Consider the following 27,701-nt stretch of genomic DNA (forward strand, 5'->3'; position numbering starts at 1 on the left):
TATCTCTGTATTGCTTTGGCAGAGCACTAGGGGTGGAACATAATGAAAGGAGGTACAAATTAGTGCATGATGCGGTATTGGAATAACAACATGGGCCACTCCATCACCAGGTACAAGGTCTGTACAACAGGTCTTATTATCTCTGGGTTACGTATTAGATTACTTATTTACCTCAAATTAGCACAGCCCAGAGTAAAGGTGGCCACACACGTGGCGATTTGGGATCTTCTTTGGGATCTTTGGATTTGGGTTCTTCTATGGGATCTTTGGAAAGATCGTTCAATCAGCCACTAACCGTTCAGGGCTGAAACGGCAGATAAGGAGGTAGAAACACTAGGATTTCTACTTCCTTCTGCCAATTCAGCCCTGATGGCAGATTTTGCTCAGTCGCCTTCTATGGCGCCCGATCAAAATCTTTTAACCTGGCCGATCGGCGAGTCGACCGATATCAGCAGCCTCCTGCGATATCGGTCGACTCGCCGACTTGCCATACACGCACCGAATATCGTACGTAACGAGGTTTTGTACGATATTATCGGAGTGTGTATGGTCAGCTTAATAGATCTAACTGTTGTCCAAGCAATTACAGGCAGCAAGAGACCTCTGCACCCCACATAAGGGGAATCAACTGTTGGTGTGTAGTCCTAAAACACAGAGTGATTTAAAGTGACAGTCAAATTGAGAGGCAGAATCATCAGCCTGTAAATGCACACAGCCTGTAAATGCACACACAGGGCTGATTTTAACTTGATAATTCATACTTTCATGTGTCAAAAATCTGCTGTTTGTGTGCTGACAAGCTAATCCCATGCCTGTCAGTCTAAACACATACAAGGCAATAGATGGTGTATAGCCCAGCAGCAAAATGACTCAAGTGCCATTAACTTTAGGGACAGTAGTCTGCTGCTAAGGCAGGCTCCAAGCCACATTAAACTTATCGGAGGCTACATATTCAGAGTTAATCTAATTTTTTTTCTGTAGTTGATGTGGAGAGTTGAGTAAAAAAACAGAGAATTCCATATTTCATTTTTTACTATTACAAGTGGGTATGTTACTGTCCCTTTAAAGAAGAGAGGGTTGTAGTCAGCAAATGCTTTGAGCGTTTACATCCTATTTCTGTACAACAGCAGGGTGTGTGGGAGAGGGAGGGCTTAGTATCCAGTGACTGCAGCCATTGTCAAGTGATTGAGAAAGAGATCAGTGTGTTTTGCACACAGACACACAGAAATGGCAGTATCTCGCTGGAAGGCTGTGGGCAGCACTCTGCTTGCTGCGTTTTTAGTGGGGCTGGTAGTGCTTATAGCCGTTTTGCTCATCAGAACTTACACTTTGCCTACAGCGGTCAGGAAGTGGAATAGGAATGAAAGTCTGATCACTGAACTTGCTGAGAAAGAGAGAAAGCAGCTGGTGGAGGCACTGAAAGGTAAGAGCTGCCAGTGGTTTCTTTATCCTGGGTAGATTTTGAAACCCTTTAAATTGTGAAATCAGCATTTAAAAATAACCCATGTTGCTGTACAGGATCATTTATAACCTGTGCAAAGGAGAAGTATATAATGGAAGTATATATACAGTGGCTTGCAAAAGTATTCGGCCCCCTTGAACTTTTCCACATTTTGTCACATTACAGCCACAAACATGAATCAATTTTATTGGAATTCCACGTGAAAGACCAAAGGGGGCTGAATAATTACGCACACCCCACTTTGCAGTTATTTATTTGTAAAAAATGTTTGGAATCATGTATGATTTTCGTTTCACTTCTCACGTGTACACCACTTTGTATTGGTCTTTCACGTGGAATTCCAATAAAATTGATTCATGTTTGTGGCTGTAATGTGACAAAATGTGGAAAAGTTCAAGGGGGCCGAATACTTTTGCAAGCCATTGTATATCTGTGTTTATGTAACTGTATTGTGTACAGTTTATTTGTACACTGTGCACTTTATTTGTAGTCACCAAACCACTGACATAAATGTAACTGGCAACATCAAGACTGCCCTTAAAAATGTTACACTATAGTTTAGCAAAAACAAAAAAACACAATAAATTACTAATTATAGTTGGGAAGGCTGTATACATGGTGCATATTTTCATAATAAAAACAAGAAGCTTTATAATGAAATGAATTTAGACCTTGGCACCTGCACAAAACAGACATGACTGAGCCAGAAAAAGGACTGTCACATCAGGTTATTTTGCCCTGAGGTTTATATAAATGTATTTTAAATAAAGAAATACTGGCACCTGAAATTAAACGTTTTTTTTTAAATATACAGTATAATAATGAAAAAATAGAATCTTCAACCATGAACAGTAAAGTGCTGCTATGATCTACTAGTCACCAAGTGAAGAGCTACTGCTAGATCAAAATCTACCTTTTGGGCCCAATGAACTGTATTATTACTGTTGTAGTCCTTTTTCCCAACCAAGGAGCAGCTACTTTCAGGAAAAACTACATTCTTAGAATTCCCTTTCCTGAAGCCCTACACCTGTAAGTGCATTTTTAAGATATAATGCCCTGCGAGGACACTAGCAGACATAGAGATTCTGGGCATATTGTCGCCCGTTAATTAGCAGCTCCGTGGACATATAATAATCTGCAATTGCAGTTGCCCTTATTCGTTAGGTGATTGTTGTTTGGATATACAACCTGCTATGTTTCCAAGAAAAACTTGCCTTACATTTGCGTGCACCTGCAGTAGCAGAAGATTGCCATTCAGATCAAGGGCGTTTTATTGCCTATCCCTGGAGCTATTAGTCACAGGGGGTGGAAAAATCTCTAAAGCTGTTACCTGTGCCTTGGCCATAAAAACCTTCAGCTGTAAGGCTAATGCCAGACGAGGCATAGGGCGGATATTTTCGTCAAGCGGAAAAACGGTTGCTGAAAATACCGCCCTACGCCTCCTACATGTGCCTGCACCCGAATGAATGGAATACGCTTGGGTGCAGGCACTTGTAGCCGAAATATGCATAAAAACGTGAGACTTTCAAACTCTCGCGTTTTTATGCATATTTCCGCTACATGTGCCTGCACCCGAGCGTATTCCATTCATTTGGGTGCAGGCACATGTAGGAGGTGTATTATAGGAGGTGAATTTTCAGCAATTATCTGCCCTACACCTTTTTTTTTAAAAAACAAAAAACATAAAAAAAGGTTGTCTTTTAACTAAAAGCTCTGGAGTAAGATTTTGGGCCACCAAAAGATATTAATGCTAACAACCATACAATTTGTTGTGTGAGATACTATATTTAGCATAATTCTCCATAAACATGTGGCGTATTTGATAACAGGCACAGTGGAAAATGTAAGCAGCTGTGGTCTACATAAGAGTTTAGTCTGCAGAATTTAATGCACTAAGAGGTTCAGCAGCCCTACAACAGTAATTATGTAGGCCTTTAAACTTGTCCACAGGAGCTTCTCATCTTGGAACTTGCTAGGCCAGCTTTAGTGTGTCACTGACACTGCACATGCCCAATGAGCCCTGGGCTGCTGTTAAGAAGATTTACTTAGAGGTCAACAGAAATTATCAAGCAGAAAATGAGGTTCAGCTGTTGCTACTGGGCTAATTATGAATCAATTTTGAGGCAGGGTGCACTGGTTTCTATGCTGTCATGTACTGTGAATCCAAATACATTACTAAACAGCCTTGTATCATGAATTTTATATTGTAAACTGTATATTGTGAGTTGGTACTTAGGTCAGGAAACTGACAGCTGCTCAGAATTGACAGCAGCTCACAATATGTGCAGTGAATCAGTAGAAAAGAAGAGTGGGAGCTACTGGGGACATATCCAGAGGCACAGATCTTCCCTGCTAAAGGGCAGCCACCTCCTAGGTCTGGTGTAGAAGCTCAGTTAAATATAAACCAGTTACAAGAAGAAACTTACATGTTGGCAGTATTTTTATTTTAGTGCATAAAAAACAGTTTTTTTCAGCCCTTGTGTGAACTCCACTGTATGTATCATATACTACATGGTTTAATTCTCTCTTTTTTTAGGTGCCATTCGCATTCCCACTGTCTCCTTTTCAGAAGAGGAGCAGAATACCACAGCACTCAGAGAGTTTGGAGAATACATACAGAAAGGTAATCTTTACCAGGATTTAACTGGAGACCATTTGATCAAGTTATTAAATGTTTCTTTAACTCCTAGCATAAAGCAGTTGTATGTGTCATGACAGTATGCACTCTGGCTTTATGAAAGTAACAGACCCCACTCACCAAATGTCCAACGCCAACTTGTCTTTGTCCCTGCCTTGTATCACTGGCACATACATGAACCTTATAAGGAATATAAATAAATGGAGGGCACTCAAAACACCACTATCACACATATACAAATTTTGTGCAAAAACAACCCACAAATTATACCACCATGTAGGGTACCAAAATCAATTTATTTTAAATAGATAAGGGCTTGCACTCAAATAATCACTGGCACAGTGGTAGAATTAAAATATGTAATGGAAGCAAGCCAGGTGCACGCAGCGGCGTTCTAATTGAAGAGGGTATTTATATCTTCCCCATTACTTTATGCATCAGGATTCCACTTGAGAAAGGCTTTATTGGGGGTAATTCTCATCTTTGGCAAGTGTATCCGCTTACTTGTTTGTCCTTTTTCCTACTTGTGCATATGTTTGTGGTATGTATTGTTTTACAAAGTGTGTATTTAATCATGTGAAATTGACTGTATTGTATTGATTAAAATTGATTAGTGTAATCTTTTTTTATATCTTGTATAAAAGACAATTATCTTTTAATACTACCTCTGTGCCAGTGATTATTTGAGTGCAAGTCCTTGTCTATGTAAAATAGATACATGAACCTTATGCCATGTCTAATTAAGAAGAGCAGTAGACATGAGCTAAATCTGAATTATATTCATACTCCAGCTTTGCAGCATCATATTCTGGAGAGGGGGTGAGTTGGAAACAACAATCATATAATCACAACCCAATTGTACTCTTTATTTTGTACTACCCACATTCCTATAAGCTGTTGCTTCTTTGTAACCCAAATAAAGCCCTGCCCATGAAAATAATGTTTTTTTCTGGTGTACTTGTGCATCTTGAATCCTTCTGTCACATTTACTAATTATGCTTGCCATTCTTCTTATTCTGTTACATTATGGTATATTTAAAGGCTGTTTATTTCTGAAGTGTCTCAAAATACTCACTTCTCTTTCCCTCTGTACACATCAGACACCTCATAGTTCTCTATGAGCAAAAGAAAGTTCATTCAGTGCTATATTGTGGTGTAATAACTTGATTCTAGCTCCCCAAATTGATCCACTCTGCCAGATCTTCCAAGTAAAACCAACAATTCTATAGGGAAGTGCAAAAAGCAAACCACTGGTGCAGTACCTTCAGTAAAGTAGATAAAAGTGCAAATGTACCAATATTATTGCCTCATTCCCTTAAAAATGTGAGTGCTCAAATCTTTTCCATGCCAACCCGTGTAGGTGATCTAAATATCATACTCACCAGATACAAATAGCCATGTCATACAACAATCTTTCATCTGCTTTTTTCCAGCCTAACAACTCTATTCATAGTTAAAATGGTTAATGGTTAATTGGTCTATTTCAGAAAAAGGGTATTCTCACAGTTGTTTTCCATGTTACTACTAAATCACCCACAGAACAGTATTGTGATATATTTAATGCAATCCTGGTTCTTTTACAAAGACCGTCAGCTGCTGGTCTCTAAGGCTAAATGAACTGCCTTCTGCTTCCTGAATATGTGTACACTGACTGACACAGATCAGCAACTCAGTACACACAGCCAATTTGCAAAAATGTATGCTTTAGGCTGATGCCACACGCGGCGTAGGGCTGATTTTTTCAGCAAGCGGAAAAACGCTTGCTGAAAAATCAGCCCTTCGCCTGCTACTTGTGCCTGCACCCGAATGAATGGGATACGCTCGCGTTTTCATGCGTATATCGGCTACATGTGCCTGCACCCGAGCGTATCCCATTCATTGGGGTGCAGGCACAAGTAGCAGGCGTAGGGCTGATTTTTAGGCAAGCGTTTTTCCGCTTGCCGAAAAAATCAGCCCTACGCCGCGTGTGGCATCAGCCTTAGTGTTGTGCACTGTCATGCTGACCCATTGGCTGTCAGTGCACTTACATTCAGGAAATAGAAGGCAGTGAATTGGTTGCCATTAGTCGTACACCTAGGAAAGAATTGGGAAGCCAGGGGCCCACCATAGATCGTGGGCCACTCAAACTATTTTTCATCCACTTTTCACTCAACCCCAATATTTTCTTAGTTTTTTATCTTTACATACTATAATCTATTCTTTTCTATATTTAATTGATTTGCTCCCATAGAGAAATGACCATTAAGCCAAATGGTTAGAAGCAGGAGGGCCCACTGAAACCTGGGCCCACTGGGAGTTTTCCTGGTATTCCTGTGAGCCAGTCCGACACCAGGCTGCTCAACACAGTTGAATTTATCCTGGTATACATTTTGCTGCCTATGATAAAGTGTGCTTATGATGCGCCTATGATTAAGTGCGCTTGCGCATGAAACGCATCACTGCTTTTAATGGAATCAATACAGCTGAAATCGAAAGTGGATATCCTGTTGTCCAGCGTGATTAAAGTCATCTCTTTTGCTGTATTGTATACATTTTAAGTTGAATATTTACCTTTGCACCACCCTCTTACATTATTATTTTACCCCTTGACATTACTGGTCTGACCCCTTTCAGTAAGTTTTTTTTTTGTAATGTGGCATAAATTTAAAAGAAAATGGTGTCATGGTAATTGTTAGTTTGTCCTTGATTTTCTGGCCTAATTTATTATTCTACACAAATTTTTACTCAAAACCTGCCTTAAACTCCAGTTAATGGCAGTTTTTTGATGATGCCTATAGCCACTCCTTTGCCTATTATTAGGCTTGCTAGACATTCTTTTATACATACATACATATATATATATACAGGGTATATATATATACTATATATACTATATATATAATATATCTGTGTGTAGGAAAGAGATCCCACACTCACAGAAATTAGCTTTCTCCCTATGGTGTCAGTTGCTAAGGATACTGAGAGTGTAATCCACAAAAATTGAAAGGTTGAGAATTTACAGTTAAATAATTCTATTTTTTTTGCCTCAGTCTTCCCTCAGGTTTTCTCCTCCAGTCTAATCCAGCATGAGGTTTTGGGAGGTTACAGTCACCTTTTTAAAGTACAAGGCTCTGACCACAATCTACTTCCATACATGTTACTGGCTCACATTGATGTTGTACCAGCTCCACCAGAGTCCTGGGAGGTGCCACCTTTCTCTGGCGAGGAACGAGATGGTTATATCTATGGAAGAGGAACCCTAGATGACAAGAACTGTGTTATTGTGAGTCATGGGAAGACATTGAGGCTGATATACCAACATAGGTAAAATGCACTAGTGCAGTTACTTGCCGGTTGATTATTGCTTTTGCACTGGTGCAATTTAGTACCTATGTTAGTAAATTAGCCCCCTATATTGTCTTATTTTTTTACCTAATGAATAAAATTCTAAACGTGGCCATAAACGTAGCAATTTTGATCCGCACGAAATATTGTTCCCACCCTCCACTGACGTTCAGGACTGAATCGTCAGATATGGAGGTAGAAACAATCGAAATTCTACCTCCTTCTGCTGATTCAGCCCTGAACGTAGAGTTTTAACCTGGCTGATCAACGAGTCGACCGCTATCCACAGCCTTTTGCGATATCAGTCGCCTTGTTGAGCCTCCACACACACACCAATATCGTATGAAATGAGGTTTTGTACAATATTATCGGTGTGTGCATGACAAAATTGAAAAGTGAATACAAATGTGTCCTTAAAGGTCAAGTAAACACAGATTTGAATTCCAGAGCCAGCAGTTCAATGACTGTTAGAGCCATTCCATGGTAATTTGAATGTATTTTCTAGTTAGTCCCGCACTCTGCGGCAGTACGCCATGCATGTTCCAAGTCCATGCCCTTCAACCTTGAGGCATATTTAATGAAGTGTATAACTAGAATTTACTACAGGTTTTAGCTTTTTAAGTTAAGGTTTTAAAGTTTTATAGTTTTCCTAATTTTGTTGCTTGCTAAATATTCTCCTATATGTTACTGATCTACAACACCATCTGGAAACATAAATTATACTCTGCATGGCACCATCCATCTTTGCTTCACAGTGTGCCAGTGAAATATTCATTATATGCTGTTCAATTTAGCTTTTCATATACCTCATAAACTCATGCCCTTGCTCATTTATTCTATAGTGTTCAGTGTTCTCTAGGTAGCTGCTTTCCCTCCATTTTTCGTCATTGTACTGCTGAGTCAAAGTCCCACTGTTGCTATCTGCTTATCTTTATAGGGTCTGATAAGAACAGAGAATATTAAGGGCAAGGGCACACAATGCCCTGATTTTCTTCACCTGCGTTTTGGAGGCATGCTTTCCTGTTTTTCGACCCAACCTCCGCTCCATTCTCTGTAGCTGCACTCAGGACATAGCAGTCAATGCAACTAAACAGGGAAGCGTATTGGTGTGCATCTGCTTCTCTGCTTCATTGCCTGCCTCCAAAACACAGGTGGAGAGAAGCAAGGCATATGCCTAGTGTGCTATATATAGTTATAATTTATATACATAGAACACATAGGGGCTGATTCACAAAAGACCGAAAAAACAAGTGTTATTTTTAGCATTCGTTAAAAAAATTATCACTTCTTATATTTTTACAATTAATGATCGATTCACAAAAAGGACACTTTTCTGAATTAAGAAGCAATATTATTGTTGTTATTTATCTTGTGATGACATATTTTTAAGCAATATTTTAAAGCATGCAATATGTTTATGCGTTATTTCATGCATGATTTCAAAATCAGCATATAATCTGCTTCAAGATGTAAGAATCATGGGAGGAGCCTGGAAATCCTGAGACAGTACTCATGATATTCATCTTACTGTCACACACGACTTATTGAGAGAATGTTAATTTTTGCAATCCTGGAAAATATGCTCTTAGTCTAGTGGCGGATTAAATGTCACATGGGTGCAATCTATGGCACCTGAGATATTTGGGATGCAACTGACACAATAGAACTATATTTTTACAATGTTCCAGTCATTTCTATTGATGGGAAACTTTATATATTTCCCAGACACTGAACGTATTGCATCCAGGATTTACCCAAGGCAATGTGAAAATGTGGGCTGTGACACTCCACCATATATCCCTCCAACTTTCTGAAAACCTCAGTTTCCAAAAAAATGAAGGGAGCACAGAAGTTTGACTATGCCAGGAACAGCATGGCTTCTGCGTGTTAGTGGCTGCAGATAAAGCTCCAGTACCTCATACAGGCTATAGATTGCTGCTATACTTAATCTATAGTGCCTCACTATTTCCCAGGGGCGGGCCAAGCTGACCAGGTGCCCTAGGCAACCCGGTCGGCAACCTCGCTGATTCCTCCCCCCTTGCGTATGCTTTAGTGCGCATGCGCAGTCGCGTGCCCCCCACTGCGCATGCGCGCTAAAGGGGTTCGCGATGCGCTAGCAGCTAGATCATTGCCCCCACCGCGTAATGACAAGCGGTGGGGGCAATGACTAAAGTGAGCGGGCTAGGGGTAGGCAGGAGAGGCTGCCTGGCGCCCCCCAATCGTTGCGCCCTAGACAGCTGCCTCTTCTGCCTACCCCTAGTTCTGGCCCTGCTATTTCCTACTCTGATAATCCCTCTAGAGTTGATCTTTCCCTGAAAACTCGAGGATTCATCACTATAGGACAATCACATACTTGATTATCTTCTTCATATTCAAGAAAAAATCCCACTGCAAACTCCATCTTGTCACCACAAACACTCACAAACGCAATGTTGTTTAGTAATGCCCACTCCTAGGAGGTGTTAATATTTGCAATAATTATCGCCATATTTCATGCTTTTAACGCTTAAAATATGTCTGTGAATTATGCGTTAGTATTATTTCTATTAGATAATTATCGCAATGCAATGGACATAACGCTTTGTGATAATTGAGATTTTTGCGCATATGAGTAGTAACGCATGCGAAATGACTTGAAATCACTTTTTAAACGCATAAAATTGTGTTAAGTGTTAACGACCTTTTGTGAATCAGCCCCATAATATTTTATATATTAATATACATTTTATATATTAATTCACATTTAACTTAAGCGCTGTAGGAAGATTAAATTAACCTTAGGGCTCATTTACAATAAAAAATTGTGTGGGTGAAGGAAACCCAAAGCATCAGTTATGCTTTTTGAATAATTTATTATTATCTTGGATCTACACAGATAATTTATTATTCATTAAAAAATATCTAAGGAATAACACCATGTGCACTCCCAGGTCTCTATACTGTATGCTTGGTGCTCAGTGATTCGGGAGATGGCATTCCCTTCAAAGTATTGTTCAAAAGAAAGGCTACTGGCACAAAAAGCCAATCCAGTTAAAAAATTAGGGGCTAATGCCCCTTGTGTTTCTTTCATTCCTAATCAACCAGCAAAATCAGACCCCCGGTTTAGACCATCCCTAAAGACAATGGCATATGGGGGCAATGGGGATGCCCAGACATGAGAAGCGAAAGCGCCCAACAGGCTTTTTCTGAAACTGCCTGCCAATGCAAGTTAACCTCTAACAAAGAAATATAAAAAACAGTAAATACACCCAAGGCATAATAAAAAAAATCAATAATAAGTTGTTTCATATGGAATCCTAATGACATTTAGGGTAGTTGAAAAGGAGACCTTAAGGTGGTTGCCATTAGAAACCTATCTGGATCTACTGTGCCCAACCCAAATAAGATATTTTAGGATTTATAATTCTAAAGTGGCAAAATTGCTTTTTATAGACTCAAGAATGTCTGGCCGTTATAGAAATGTCCTCCCTGCTTCCATAATGGTTGCCGTGGTTCCTTTAACAAACATATACAAGTACCAGATAATTTTGTAAGTTTTGTGTTTCTTTAATTCCAAATCAACCAGCAAAACCTGACCCCTGGTTTTTAACCATTCCTAACGGCAGTGGCACATGGGGAGATTAGTTGCCCGCGGTAAATCTTCACTATTGCAGGTGACTAATCTTGCCGACATGCCATCCCACCGACAAGAATGAAAATCGCCAGTGGGATGGTATACGCATAGCTTCAGTCGCTCGAAGTTGCAAGGAAACTTTGGGTGACTTTGGAAACTAAAGCAACGCATTTGCCATCCCACCGGCGATTTACATTCTTGCCGGTGGGATGGCATGTCGGGGAGATTAGTCGACCACAATAGTGAAGATATATTGTGGGCGACTAATCTCCCTGTGTGCCACTGCCCTAAGGACAATGGCATATAGGGCAATGGGGATACACAGACATGAGTAGCTAAAGTGCCCAACAGGCTTTCTCTGGCTGCCTGCAAATGCCAGTTAATCTGATAATAGACAGATAATGGAAATTCTAAATAAAGTAATTATTGTAAACCTATAGTCCAGGTGTCCCCAACTCTTTTTACCCAGGAGCCACTATACAAATGTAAAAAGAGTTAGGAAGACACAAGCATGGAAAATATTTGGCAGCATCTTTATAGACTGACAGCCTTCAAGAGGTTCTGTTTGGCAGTAACCATGGTCTTTATGCCTCCAAGTCAGAAATTCAAAAATGAGCACCTGCCTTGAGGCCACTGGGAGTAACATACAAGGGGTTGGTGAGCAACATGTTGTCCATGAGCCACTGGTTGGGGATCACTGCTATAGTTACTTCATAATAACCTTATCATCTTTTTAATGTTTTAAAGGGAATTCTTCAGTCACTTGAATTCCTCCTGAAAAGAGGTCACAAACCTCGCCGATCTTTCTACATAGGCCTTGGACATGATGAAGAGGTAGTATAAATTTATACAGTATTTATAAAAATAGACTGTTCATATCTTCTGTAACAAAGAGTACAGCACTAGAAACTGCATGTAATAGGTTGTTACTTATAAATATTACAATTCAGTGTTAAACATAGTGTGCATTAAAAGTTGATATTTGATTTAGTTTACACTAATGGGTAATTTAGTTCCAGTTTACTTAATGGGACATTATACCTTTTCAACCTTTTGCCATTTATTGTAATTACAAAAAAATTTTTTTTTGTAATTTTTCAGCTAAGCACGGCAAATTTAAGCTACTCTACATTTGGCCCTTGCAAGGTAGATCATTAGATTATCAGTGCACGGATAAAGTCCATGTGCAAGGGGACTGACTGTGCATTGGTAATCAGATTATCTACAAGGACCAAACATAGAGCAGCTGTCTTCCTGTCTGTGTTGTTCAGCTGAACAAAACCCACAGATTTGTCATTAAAACAATAGAGAATAAGATTGTTCAAGCCCTAGTCATTGAACTCATATTGAAAAGGGGGTTAAAGCCCAAATGCACATGGTTCATTTTCCACATCTATTTCTTGATTAACCTCTCAACACAGAAAAGGATGGTCAAGGGCATGATGTCCTTGGTTGAAAGTGGGTATGGGCAGTGTCCAATTGGCCTGCCAGAGTACCAAAGTATCTCCAGAGTCTCTAGTGTATCCTGACCTAGGAGAATTCCCATTAGCCCACTGTGGGAGATACGGCACTGTCTATATCTTGTTATTAATGTGGGCCTGAGTGTTATGTTCTCTGGTGGGCCCGTGTCTAGGTGAATGTGATTTAAGGTTATTTGATTGCTGTAACCTATTTTTGTTTATATGTTCAAGATATCTGGCCACAAAGGTGCCCAGAAGATTGTGGAGAAGTTGCAGTCTCAAGGAGTTAAGCTGGCATTTGTTTTAGATGAGGGCTTGGCAGTCCTAGATGGGGTTATTCAAGGCATTAGTCAACCTGTCGCACTGTAAGTAAAAATGAGGCTTTTTTTTGTAAATTAATGCAAATTTCTGCTTTTTTTTGTGAAAAGTAAAGAAAAAGCTTTAACACAACTGAGTGACCAGTCTGACATATATTGGTCAATTGTCACACTAATAGATTAGGCAACTATTTTTTGTACTGCTACTTTTCCAGGAATATTGGTAGTAATAAAACAAATAAAATTCTCCCATTATTTCCTCTTGTGGACGGATGGAATTGTCTCACTAATGGCACACTTGTAGAACTGTTGTCTGAAAAAATGGAAAGCTGCAAGAGGAAGTCATGCAACTATACTGTTCTTTTTGATATCATCACCATATAGTTGATATCTAAATGAGTTAAAACAAAAGCAGCATCTCCCAGCAGCAGACAGTTTAAGAATTTCTTAATGGATGCTAAAGTTACAAGTAGCTATTATGTAAAAATACAAGCAGTGTAGTAATTATATTATTCCTGTTAAAATGTGTCAAAATGTGAAAAATGCCAGTTAACAGTGAATTAATTATAGAGGGCATAGACTTTGCAACCGTGGCAGGGTCCATGGGAGTACTGGTCCTGTAAGAAAGGGTAAAGGGGGCCCAGGCACTATTAGTTACACCACTGTCTGTTAACCTCCTTCTTTAATAAAATGTTTGAATCACAACATTAAGCAAACCAAAGTGCTTCCCTTATTTTTGTGGTTAAATGTCTATTTATAATTCCTAGGGTTGGTACCACAGAAAAAGGATCAGTTACCTTGGACCTCACAGTAAATCGTTTACCTGGTCATTCTTCTATGCCGCCGTCTGAAACCAGCATTGGGATCCTAGCTGCAGCTGTGTCTAGGTATTTATTCACCGATTGTGTTGTACAACTTTTCTTATGTAGTGGGGTGATTATCCAGTCCCTGTTTGCAGGCACAGTAGTCTAAGAAGCTCTGGCATATTAGAGACACACAAGCCCTGATTAACAGTATCAAGCACATCAAATTAACTTACTTGTTAATGATAACACTGTGGAACTGGCTCTTCCACTTCCTATTAATAATATTCCTCTCTCTATTGACTTTTTATGTGATGCCCACATGATTCAAGAAAAACAAACAAGAACAAAGGTTTGTGCTCCCATTGTGTGAGAGTGTAATAGAATGAAAATGGCTGCACTTACATTGTAGTACAATAGTTTGCTTATTAGTCACAAAAGACAAAAGTCAATACCATCTCAGGCGTTTTTTTTGGGAGAACTGATACAATTTTACCCTTGACGAATTTGGAAGTACCAAGGAAACTCATATCAAGATGCAGTTGTACCCTTGAGAAAGTAATAAGTACTGACAAAAGCACTGAGTGGTATAGACCTTCATCTGGAGTACCACAACACTGTAAGTGTAATATTTTATTTTAATAAGTCATTATATCCTCACATGATCATGATAGGAGTGCAACCTTTCCTTCTTTGTTTTCAGACACTTTCTCTGCTTGGACTGGCAATCAAGGTTGGGAAAATCCTAAACTAAATTCTGAAGCATACTGATTTTAATATGGATTTTGAACAGATGCTTATGGATATGCTTATGTGCTATATACCAATTTGGCAGTACTGATGATACACAATTGACTTTTGAAATAATATTTGCTGTTAGCGCCCTCTTTCAATTTATAGTAATTTTTAACATGATGCAAAAGACTATAACTTAATATGTTTCTGTCACCCACATAAAGACTAGAGCAGAATATGATGCCTAATATGTTTGGAAATGGTCCAGAACAAGACATGTTTGAACATCTTTCTACAAAGGTAATTTTCCTTGGGGGTTAGTCATGAAACTTTAAAAATAATTTATGCTGTTTTATTTCTTCTTACTCACATTCTGTTTTGCAATGCATACCTGTTGTACATTTTCTTACCTACTGTCTGTGCTGACTGATTGCAGGATATGGCAGAACTAGAAGAAACTGTTTATATTCTTTAAGTGTAGCATGTACTTTTAAAGCAGCATGTACTGCCTTACAGCTATCTAGATCAAAAACTCTTTAATTTTCTATTTGAATTCAAATCTATCTTACTTTATCCTTGGGTATTTCTCTGTCCTTGCATAATACCACAGTTGGTTGCTACCTTGCCTCTAAGTCAAGCCAAAGCATGCTCAGGGCTGTGGAATATGGGTCATTTTGACTTGTGGTGCTGTCTTGTGGCTTTTCTAAAAGGTGTGAGTCTGGGGCTGGCATAGTATTTTGCATGTTATATTATGGGAAGCCATGACAGATGATTAACAGCATATTGACTCTGGCCATGGTTGTCAGAATCCTCATAGAACTAGGGCAACAATTCATGGTAGCTACATATTCAAAAGGTGCAAATTCAATTACCATGCAATAGTCTGAAGTAACAAGGAGTATAAAAAACAGTATATTAAACAGCATATAAAACAGTAAATGCAGTAAAAACACCCAAAGGCATAACAAAAAAATCAATAATAAGTTGTTATTATTGTTTTCGAATGGCATTGTTTTATTGGAATCCTAATGACATTTAGGGTAGCTGTATAGCAAAATAAAAGAGCACCAATTGAGTCTGGGGATTTACTTACCTGGTTTATGCGAGGGGGAATGGTGCAGACATTCGGAGTCTTTTTAAAGATCACTCAATTTGTGCTCTTTTCTTTTGCTATATATATTTACCTATTACTCTGCATTGCACATTACCCCCTAATCCTCATTGTATCTGACACTATCTCCTTTTGTGGAAGGGGTAATTATACCACCAGATTTGAGTTTTGTATGTGGAAGGTGCAACCTTTCTTTTTTCTTTTATTTTATACATTTAGGGTAGTTGAAAAGGAGACCTTAAGGGGTTTGTCATTAGAAACCTATCTGGATCTACTGTGCCCAATCCAAATAAAATATTTTAAGACTTATTATTATAAAAAGGCAAAATAGCCTGTTTAATTATTCCATTGGCACTATGTACTTATAATTGTGTAAGAACAAATGTTCATATGTTATTACTTAAATCATACAACTGCAATGTTTTCTATTATTGAAACTAAGCAATGAAAATCTGTAAGTCACTACTAACCCCCCTCCCTTCTTCCTTTTTGTATCCCCTAAACTCTTTATTCAATAAAATATTAGTTACAAAAAAAAAAAAAAAGGCAAAATAGCTTTTCATAGACCCAAGAATGTCTGGTCCTTATAGAACTGTCCTCTCTGCTTCCGTGATGGTTGCCATGGTTCCTTTAACAAACACTTACATGTACCCTTTCTGTTTTACAGTTTGACTTTCCACTAAATATTATCATGGCAAATCTATGGCTATTTTCACCCATTTTAAGCAGGTCAGTAAATGGCATTTGTTCTTATTCAAATGCTGGCCTTGTTGCTGTAGACATTTAATATAAGTAAACCAATTGTGTTTAAACCTAGAATTCTGGAGCTGTCGCCTTCCACCAATGCCATAGTACGGACAACAACTGCTCTTACCATCTTCAAAGCAGGGATCAAGGTGAACTACAGTCTTTCATTAAATAGCCAAAACTATATGTCAAAAGGTCCTGCATCTTCATGCCTGATGTAAACATGTTTCTTTTAGCCTTACGTCAGTTTTATGTGACTCCAAGAAGTAGTAGGCAAACTTATAATACTTTATAGGTTGTAGAGTTGGTTTGTTCACTTCTGGTGCTGCAGGGTGTGCTGTTCAGGACTGATACTCTCTTGCCCTCAAGTAGAAGACAACAGCAGATGCATAAAAAAATAAAGAAGAGAAACTTCTTTTATGGACACAATGGTTCTATATGTTTTCCCCTGTGGGCAATCAATTATAGCTATATAATCTCTGCCAATTTCTTGTCATGTCAGATGGCTATCTAGCTCATGGCTGGGATATTTCTAACATTACATTAATTTAGCCACTTCTAGGTTCGGTTAGAATTATACTGGCACTGCTACCGTCTAAATATTGCTACTAAGATACTTTCCTTTCATAGCATTTTCTAAGGTTGTACTGGATTTTACAACTACTGGTTATTAATGTAACTAAGCATGTGCCATTTCCTGGTGGTGCAAAATAGCCATCTAGTTCAAGGCTTGAATGAAATTGTATTGTATGAATCACATTACGTTAAAGTCACCATGGAATTCCCGTTTTATAAGGACGCACTTCTAGATTCTGTTAGAATTGTATTGGCATTGCATGCTACTGTTTATATATTGCTACTAGAATATTGGCTATTTATAATAAATGAATATCCACCTTTTTTTAATTTAAATCCCCTAGAAGACATATATATAAAAAAATATATAAATATTAATATATAAATGTGATCTTTTAGAGAATCTCAGTATAAAATTATTTCTCTTCATAGTCAAATGTGATCCCACCTACAGCCACAGCAACTGTTAATTTCCGGCTTCACCCTGCACAGACGGTACAAGAGGTAAGAATGGAAACTGTAAAGAGTCTTTCTTCTTATCCCTAGTTAAGTAGTGCATTTCCTAAAATGTGGGGTGGGTGTTAAAGAAGGCCTGTAGTATGAGCTGATATGATACAAAAAAAATATGCTGTTTTTTGCTGACACTTTTGGACTTGTTGCATGATTTAGATTTGACTCAATCCTGGTCAGATTGAGTATGACGTGATTTATGTAAAGCACCAGGCAACTAAAAGGATACTATTTTGGGGAATTTAACCAAATTTCAGCATGGAAATTAGGGTTTTCATCTAGAAAAAGCAATCTGATCCCCTGTGTTATCAACTTCACTGATACTCCTTGTCCATATCAATAATCATTAACTCCTGTGATTTGAATCAATTGTCTGTTTACTTTCTCAATTTTTCTTTTCATGATCACTGAAGCTGAACTAAAAGAATATTCAGAACCATATTATAGGATACCATTTTAATGTCACTTTTGGCACAGGAGCTCTCTTTCAGGGCTTCTGTGCCATTGGGCCAAAGGTTAACTGAACATGCAGAAACTGTCTCCAATTTACATATCGCTTATCTGCTTTTAGAGATTTTGGTGTTTTTTGATCACTTAATTAGACATTATTGCGAGTGAATCTGTAAAGTAGGCCAACCATAAAATTGGTGCTATTCGGTCTAATTTCCCAAAATGCTATTTGGTGCATCAGGCATGCTGACCAACAGTGCCAGTGCAACTCTAGCTTGCATTGCCTACTTTGCTTGGTGGAATTATGGAGGCCAAGGCTGTAATTGGTTAAGATATTTATGATACCTCTATATTACACAGAAAACTGCAATTTAGCAAGTTTGCAAAATTGTTAGAATTTTAAAAAAAAGATTTGTAAGGGGCTGTAAGACTAAATATGCCGTGGGCGTCAAATTTCCTGAAAAGAAAATAAATATCAATTACAAATATTGTAACGTATTGCAGAGTAAGCAACACTCTGAAGCATAGGAATTTTGTATATTTTAATACAGCACTATATTTAGTGTATAATGTACAGGAAAACAAAATTATAGTTGGGTAATATACCACATTGTTCATGTTACAAATACCTCAATTTATACTTTAAGATAACAGTACAAAGTGCATTGTGCAACATCAGATAATATTGCAAGGACCACAGCATATCATTGTATTAAGCAAATAGTATCAGGTTTAAACAAAGGCTAAGGTTATGCCCACATGAAAAACATGTTGTTGCCAATTTGTATCATTCATATGTGCTTTAAAAAAGCAGTATATCCCATATTTAATACCGAATATAAATTCACAGAGTGTATCTATACAAACAATACATCCTTTCCAAAGTGTGTGCATATAAGACTAGAAATCACCCATTTAGATATATTTAATGTCAGGGCCAGAACTAGGTGTAGGCAGAAGAAGCACCTGCAATGATGCGGGGGTGCCAGGCAGGAACCTCTACTGCCTACCCTTAGTCCTTGCTCCCTTATCTTTGTCATTGCCCCCTCTGCTTGCCATTGTGCAGTTCCAGACCCCAGTCCTGCAAAGGCATTGCACCCCTGCTAACATTAGAGTCATTCATTGTCAAATAAAGTGGCTTAAGTAGTTACTGCGCCCTAGAGCAAAAGGATATTTGTTTTATCATCAACCAGTGTGCCCCTTGGCCCTTTTTATGCTTTGCTGACCCCATGCAATCAAATATATGTCAAATATATGAATTTACAGCTCATACATTAATTATAATTCTCCAGGGGTGGATATACCTACCTAAAAAAGTAGTTACAGCAGCTTACTTTTTTTTACATTGCTGGAGTTCAGTAATGGCAAGTAAGTTTTTCAAAGGAGTTGCTATTACATGCCCACATTTTTCCATGGCTGCCTTATGGTTGACTGTACTGCAGGAAATGTTTAATTGTAAAACATAATACAACATTTCCTCCTACAAATCTACATACAAATTTAGCCTTTTAAACTTTGCATGTTGCATTTGCTTAATAAATGAGCCTTATAGTCCCTGCTTTATAAATTTGTTTATTTCTCTCTGCAGTTATAGGAAGGGACATGGTCAATGACCATCTGTTGAAATGATATATGTTTAGCTAAAGAACATTAGAAGAGTTTCCCCCTTGACAGACTGAATAGTGTCAAAATGGATTCCTGTGTTTGGTGATTCCTATCATAAATATGTGCTGATTATGAAAATGAGTTGGTTACCGTATTGCAGTACTTGCAACAATGCATCTATCCCATCTATCATAATGTACAGTGAAGTTCAGAGTAGATAAAAGAAATGGATGTGGAATATCTGACAAAGATCTTGTGTATAATAGCCCTGGTATCTCAAATGTAAGTACTGTGACAAAGGTTGAAGAGTGTAATCTGTATACTTAGCCAAAGGTTATAGTAAGGAACCTGTGGCCTCCCTGAAGCCATAGAATGAAAAATGTTGTGGATCTTTAAGGTGTGTAGGGAGAGGAAACAGGGAGCAGAGAGAAAACTGTGGACCCCACTTTTAGGTTCACTTACATACTTGTTATGTTGGTTCATTCAACTTCAACTTATTAAATGACTTTAATGGGGAAATTGAAACTGCTGCCACACTTACAGCTTTGAGGCTACACTCACCAAACTTGAATCATACAGTCATGGGGTCAGCATGAATGAAAATATGATATTTGTTGGATGCCCAGAAGTGGGCAGAGCTAAAAACTGCTAAAAACAGCTAAAAACATATTTTACCTATTGACTTTCAATGGGGAAATTCAACCTGCTGCCATTCTAACAGTAATAACACCAGGGTCCCCAAACTCTTCATAGTTGGTCACTAGGGGACTGCAGTTTTAAGTTTTAAAAAGTGGGCGGAGCCACCAACATCCAATTAGATTTCACCTATTTAATTTTTTTTTTTTTGTTTGATGCCATAGTTCCCAAACATTGCACAGTTTGTCACTGGGTGACTACGTACTCAAGGTTAGAAAAGGCGGGTGGAGCCGCTAAAAGGCAATCACATTTCTTTCATTGTTTTTAGTGGGGGAATTTTAACTGCTACCATTCTCACATGTTTAATGTCAGGGTCCCCAAACTTTGCACAGTTTGTCACTGGGGGACTACGTTCCAAGTATTAAGTATCACAGTATTAACATCAGTGTACCCTAAACTCTTTACAGTTGGTCACTAGGGGACTGCAGTTTTAAGTTTGAAAAAGTGGGCGGAGCCAACAACAGCCAATCAGATTTCACCTATAGACTTTCATTAGTTTAAATTTATACTGCTGCCATTCTTTAAATGTTAATAGTAAGGTCCCCAAACTTTGCAGAGTTAGTCACCAGGTAACTGCGGTTCAAGGTCAGAAATAGTGGGCAGAGCCACCAACAGCCAATTATATTTTACCTATTGACTGATTTCACCTATTACATTTTTTTTGTTCAAATTTACAACGAAAAAATGCTGCTATACAATTGACTCCAGGGTCCCCAAACTTTGCAGAGTTAGTTGCTGGGTGACGACAATTCAAGGTTTGAAAAAAGTGGGTGGAGCCACATACAGCCAATCAGATTTATTTCATTATTTTAATGGGGAAATTTAAAGTGCTGCCATACGCACATGTTTAACACCAGTGTCCCCAAACTTTTCACAGTTGGGCATGGGGGAACTAAGGTTAACGATTAGAAAAAATGGGTGGAGCCACCAGCAGCCAATCAGATTTCACCAATTGAATTTTATTAGTCTATATTTAAGCTGCTGCCTTTCTCACGCTATTTATGCCAGGGTTCCAACACTTTGCAGTCAGTCACTGGGTAACTACGTATTCAAGGTTGATCACTGGGGGCCTAAGGTTAAAGTTTAGAAAAAGTGGAAGGAGTCACCAACAGCCAATCTGTTTCCACCCCTTACATTTCATTGGTTTATATTTAAATTGATGTCATTATTTAAGTATTATTTAAGTTTGTCACTGGGTGACTTTGACTCAAGGTGAGAAAAAGTGGGCACACTCACCAACCACCAATCACAATTCACCTATTGACTTTTATGGGTTTAAATTTAAACTGCTGCCAATCTTTAACTACTAATCCTAGGGTCCCTAAACTTTGCAGAGTTAGTCGCTGGGTAACTGCAATTCCAGGTTAGAAAAAGTGGGCGGAGCCACCAACTGCCAATCAGATGTCACTTATTGACTTTCAGTGGGGAAATTTAAATTGCTTACATTCAGACACTATTAAAACCAGGGTCCCCAAACTTTGCACAGTGGTTTTTACTATATAACTCTGGTCCAAGGTTAGAAAAACTGTGTGAAGCCAACAACAGGCAATCAGATTTCATTCAGTGACTTTACGTTTTTCAAACCAGCAAGAAGTTTGTTCTCAAACTTCCCTTTCTAGTTACTACTTATTGATTTTCACCCATTAACCAATAGATTTTTTTCCTGTACTTTTTTCTTGCATTCTCCTTGTTAATTATGTTAATTATGCAGATTAAGTGCTTTCTAATAGCCCGTGCTTTTACTGGTCTGTTTGCTTGACAAAGGGGTTTTCTGCCTGAAATGTTGCACTTCAGTAATAAAATTTGCAAGGGCTTGCCCTGCTAGTACCTGCTCTGAGTGCCAGTGCCTTTTTCCATCCATTGCTGTTTGGAAGGGTGCCGATCCTTCCAGCACTGTACACCAAGCTCTCACCAGGGTTCTTTCTCTTATGCAGAGTGACACAATACAGCAGACCTGCTGTATGGCAGTTATCCCACTGGGTTATATATACATGCCCTATTTTTGATCAGGTAGAAAATAGTGGTGGTGGGGATCTGTAGTTTGCACATAAAATGTAACTAAATGTGTCTGTTTTTCAACAAAATGAACAGTAATATGTTTGTATTGCATCCCTTATGCATCTTGTGCAATTAGACCAGAATGTGAATATGAAAATTCACACTGTGTTTTCTGCAGGAGCTTATTAATTAGGGTAACAAAGTGCTCTTACAGTTAACTCTACTATAATGGAAACATCTTAATTGAGAGCTACTTAAGACAGTTTAAAATGGTCATTTTATTTTTGTGGTTTTTTATTTTATTCTCTGTTGCAATATACTAAAAGTCAAAGGTGAACATACCCTTAAATTCTGGGTTTTTTTTCTGGAACTTTTTTCTTAAAGGAAAAGGAAAGGTAAAAACTAAGTAAGCTTTATCAGAAAGGTCTATGTAAATACAGCCATAAGCACTCACAGAAATGTGGCACTGAGTTCCCTGTCAAAAGATTAGTTGTGTCTGTTTTCCTGTGCCAGAGACACGCAGCTCTTTGCTTTCTGTGCTCTCCTGCTCCCCCTCCCTTAAGAATGCTAAGAACTCACTCCCCTAGGAATGTGAATCTGAGCCAATCAGCAGGAATCTGACTCATAGGGGCTGATTTACTAAGACACAATTTCGAATCCGAATTGGAAAAATTCCGATTGGAAACGAACATTTTGCGACTTTTTCGTATTTTTTGCGATTTTTTCGGCGTCTTTACGATTTATGCGTAAAAACGCGAGTTTTTCGGCGTCTTTACGATTTTTGCGTAAAAACGCGAGTTTTTCGTAGCCATTACGAAAGTTGCGCAAAGTCGCGATTTTCGTAGCGTTAACACTTGCGCGCAAAGTCGCGCCTTTTTCGTAGCGTTAAAACTTAAAAGGCGCGACGTTTCGCGCAAGTTTTAACGCTACGAAAAAATCGCGACTTTGCGCAACTTTCGTAATGGCTACGAAAAACTCGCGTTTTTACGCAAAAATCGTAAAGACGCCGAAAAACTCGCGTTTTTACGCAAAAATCGTAAAGACGCCGAAAAAATCGCAAAATTACCGATCATTAGGGAAAAAACGCAATCGGACGCATTCGGCCCATTCGTGGGTTAGTAAATGTGCCCCATAGTCTTACTAACCGAGCATGTCCACTTGGCCTGGGTGTCTGTGCAGGAGCAAGGCATTATGGGAACTTTCTTTACACAGCTCAGCGTTTTTCTTCCTGTTTGGCTTCTGACCATCTGAATGGTAGAAATATGGGGAGACTTAAAGGCACTATTGAGACAACTGAAGGTATGCCTGCAGCTTGAGATTAACTCTTTATTAGCCTTTCCTTCTCCTTTAAAGAGGGTTTCCACAGCATGTTGTGTCAATAGCACCAGATTTTATGATGCAAATTCTAGATGCAACTTGCATTTGATTTATGTCAAAACACAAGAGCAATTATATCCACTATAATGCAATTGCAGAGGGAGCAGCTTGGAGCGAGACTGGCTGCAATTATACTGCAATTATGGGCGGAAACACTGCATTATGAATAAGAAACATACTGATTTGCACCCAAAATTGCATTTGGCACATTGCATTTGCATTTGTTCATGACCCTTTAGATCTTTAGGAAAAATAGATAGTTTATAATTAAGCCTCACAGCTTCTGAAACAAAATTTGCTTAATAAATTGGTGTGGCATGGCCTTTGTTGTGTTTTAATATTGGATCAGCCGGACACAAAAAATGCATACTTTCGTGTCTCCAATGCTGTGCCTGCCAGTGCCATTCCTGATGTTACAGTGTGTTTTCCACCAGTGTAAATACGCCAGTAGTTGGCAAATGGAAAATTTGTTTCTCACTGTGTACATGGTAGAGTCACCTAGGTTTTTTTTTCTTTTTAGGTCCTGGATATTGTTCAGAACACTATAAAGGATGAAAGAGTGGAGCTATCTGTCTTGAATTCATTCGATCCTTTACCAGTCAGTCCGAATGATATGAGTTTGGGGTACCATATTCTTCAGCGTACCATTCATGATGTCTTTTCAGGACCTCCAGTTGCCCCAGGTCAGTCTCTTACATTACTACTGCTAAAATAGATCATTCCATTTTATTATTGTTTAAGTAAATAAACAATACAAATGACTACAAATTATCCATAATTTACCTTAGTGTTCATGTGCAGCTTTCATTGCAATTTCTACACACTAGGACCAATTTTATCAGGAGCCAAGTAAGCTGCCTGTACAGTATAAATAATGTTCCTTTTACAAAGCCTTGCATATCTGCTATTCTGGTATTTGTGCATTATGTATTTATACATTACTTTTAATCTAACACCTCACATTCCTTTTTAGGTGTTTGTGTTGGCAATACAGACAGCCGCCATTTTGTCAACTTGACCAACAGTATCTACAGATTTAGCCCTGTGGTGCTCAAAAAGGAGGATGTGGATAGGTAAGTAAATAGCAGCTTGTTCAAAAATCTCACCTTTACTAATCATTTTGCCACTTCAGTCTTAATTCCCTATATTACCCTCAAGGAGTACCAGTGAGTAATATAAAATAATGTGCTGATTAATAAGAAGGAAGGGGTTAAATATATCACTTTGTTCAACAAAATAATAGGGTACATAAAAACTGAGCCCAGAGATGTGGAGAAGAGGTCACTTAATCTGACAATAAAGTGATTGATTTGACAAACAACGTAATTTATCTCCACCCCAAAGGACATCTATGACAGACCAGGAGATAATTCACCCAAGATAAAACTCTACTGCGGGTGACTAATCTCTTGCAAATGCCTTCCTAATGACAATAATGTAAATTGCCAGTGTGAAAACATATGAGTCGGTTCAGGTTTCCGAAGTCCATCACAGTTTTCTTACAAGGTAACTTCGGGCAGTAGATTTAAATTATTACTGGTGGAAAAACATTTGGAGTAGATTAGTTGTTTTCAGTAACGAATCTCTTCGTCAGTCATTACCCTAAGTAAAATATTAGAGGTTGCTGAGCCCCCATCAATGGTTAGCTGCTCAAAGGTACCTTGTCTAGCTGTGTCGACAAAACAAGTGGCCCCATATGGGTCAAGAGGGAAGTTTTACACATCAAACATGCCACCCCTGATAAAACTAATCAATGCATAAAGAGAATCAGCTTGACCTTCACTCAGTGCCTGCCAAATTGGCTCTCCAGGACACTTTAACACAAATCCTGTTCTGCCCCTGCGATTTTTCCTTCCCGAAAAGTAAACGGTCACTTTGTCCTCACTGCCCCCTTTTGGATTAAACAGATAAAAATAAGCCCTTTGCCGATTAACTGTGCTCAGTTGCAGGTCGTAGGACTTCTTCACATAAGTCCCCTTAAAACAAAATACTACTCAAAAACATTATTTCAGGTTGCACAGTGGTAATAATGCTTTATTTGAATCTTGTCATAGGATTCATGGGTTGAATGAGCGCATTTCTAAAGAGGCAATTGAACTCCTTGTCCAGTTCTACATCCAGCTGATTCAAAATTCAGATACAGATAACATCCCTCCACCACATCTTGACACCCATGAGCTTTAATTGGAAGATCAACTGTATGGATGGTTTTTTCATGTAAGAAGATGGTGAGGACTTTCTGCATGTTGTAACACTGGCTTGCTGCAGCACCATCCTGGCACCATCTCCAGTTTATGGATTAAACTTAATGTTCCCTACTAATTAACTGTATTAAATGCCCTTTTTGGGCCTGCCATGTGTAGGACTGTGTAGGAGTGAACAAAAGGCTATCCCCGTAGAACAAAAGGAGCCTGGATACCGAAAATAGATGCAGTGGAATACATAATTGTCAGCACCATAAATTGTATGATCTATGGCACAGAACAATCAACCTCCACTTCTTGTTCATGCTTCCTGGGCAGAGAGCCCACCCCAAGCCACTCCCCTTTTCCAGATGGTGACCCATTAATTACAGCACAAGCTCTGGCCACCCCAGCCTGACTGAACATAGCCTCTGTTAATCTCCTCATCTGCTTTGTCTCATGTAGCATTCTGGGAGATGCATACTGTTTTCCCAGTCACTGTGCCATACAGTTACACTTAATTAAAAGCTGCAGGAACAAACAGAGGAAGCTGTTCCTATCTCTCACTGAAACTACAGGGTGAATATTGTCTCTCTCTGTAATCAGTGAGCCTTAGGTAACAGTCCTAAGGAAATCAATTCATACCAGCAATGTTCACCAAGAGCAATCCATTAGGGCTCTGTGAGACCTTAACCCCCTTCTTAAATGCAAACGGGTCCTCTAGTTCGCTAAAAATTCCACCATAAATTTTGATTAAATATCTAGAGCAATTTTTACAAATACCCTTTGCCCCTAAGATCTTAGAAGCGTACAGTATTTACATTGCTTTTGAAAATGTTATCTATGGGGAAATTTAACATTCCTGCTCAAAAAAAGATCTGTTAAGCGCTGAAAACTTACTAGGGAGATGATGAATATACATACCTCAAGTATAAACACTTTTTAAACTTGATTATTTTTATGTCAAATAATCTGACTTTAAGAGGATAATACAGAAATGCATGTCAACCTGTTTCACACAACATATAGCTAATGACATTTAGATACAGTATATCAAATTGCCCATGTATACGAATTGTCCAGTTGTGCCCCTGGACACTCACTGCCATAACATGTACTTTATGTACAGCTTCCAATGCAGTACAGGCTTGCATAAGGAGAGGAAGATAACTGGCCCATGTGCACATGAATGTCCTAAACTGTCCCTTTTTAAAGGGATTATTTAGGGTGTACTTTTCTAAATTACACCATAATAGTAAATTTCTAAATTACACTGTTTACATAACAAATAATTCACTCTACCATTTAAAATCTTATTCTTGAAACAACAAACATATTTTTGGTGTTATATTATATTATATATATATATTGGTGTGTAGGCAGCCATCTCAGTGCATTGTGCCTTTCAGAAGAAGCCAGCGCTACACATTAGAACTAAAAACAGCAGTGGCACTTTTGGTGCTTCCCCTGCTTCTGTTTCTTAACTTGTCTAATGCCCAATACAGCACCTATCATTATTCCAACAATAATAACCATCTTACTGTTTATGGTTTAATACCCATTTCATGACCATGCTCCATATGCATTCATTTAAGGAACAATACAGCAGTGGATTTCTTCTGCAGCTATACATTATCATAAAAGGGTTAATCATGCCAAAACCTCTACAGAGCCACTTTAATATTTTTCCTATTAGATTTTTCTAATTTATTGTATTTTGCATAAATGCATATTTAAAATTCTAAACATGCATTGAGATTACTTACTTGTGCTCTATGACTTCATATAACAGTCTTTCTACAGAATATATTTTATTTTCTGCAGTACCAGATGCATTCTGTTCCTTCATTAAAGTCTTGATAAAAATTCCTTTAAATTTTAGGTGATTAAGTATTCATTTAGCTCAACCTTTAGAAAACAGAGCTAATTGCAGTGGTAAATATTTATATCTGTGAAATGATGCTGCTAATTTTATATGCAATATTGTGTTTATATAAATTAATTTATATTGTACTTTTTGTACAACATGGGGCTTGATGCCACAGCAAAGATATATATATATTTAATTGTCAATGTGAAATAAAAGAATTGTTAAA

The 27,701-nt window shown here is 38.3% G+C and overlaps 1 protein-coding gene across 1 annotated transcript; it reads left to right on the top strand.

The window, feature by feature from the left end:
* Positions 1 to 1,191: 1,191 nt before the first annotated feature.
* Positions 1,192 to 27,701, top strand: pm20d1 (peptidase M20 domain containing 1). Its single transcript, NM_001127051.1, is given in 13 exon segments — positions 1,192 to 1,423; positions 3,999 to 4,085; positions 7,130 to 7,362; positions 11,785 to 11,871; positions 12,729 to 12,862; positions 13,582 to 13,701; positions 14,577 to 14,652; positions 16,131 to 16,192; positions 16,281 to 16,359; positions 17,219 to 17,290; positions 23,943 to 24,105; positions 24,396 to 24,495; positions 25,477 to 27,701. Coding segments are annotated over 13 exon segments (1,539 nt in total). The 5' UTR covers positions 1,192 to 1,227; the 3' UTR covers positions 25,607 to 27,701.

Source organism: Xenopus tropicalis, chromosome 2, assembly GCF_000004195.4.
Source record: "Xenopus tropicalis strain Nigerian chromosome 2, UCB_Xtro_10.0, whole genome shotgun sequence".
NCBI classification, from domain to species: domain Eukaryota; kingdom Metazoa; phylum Chordata; class Amphibia; order Anura; family Pipidae; genus Xenopus; species Xenopus tropicalis.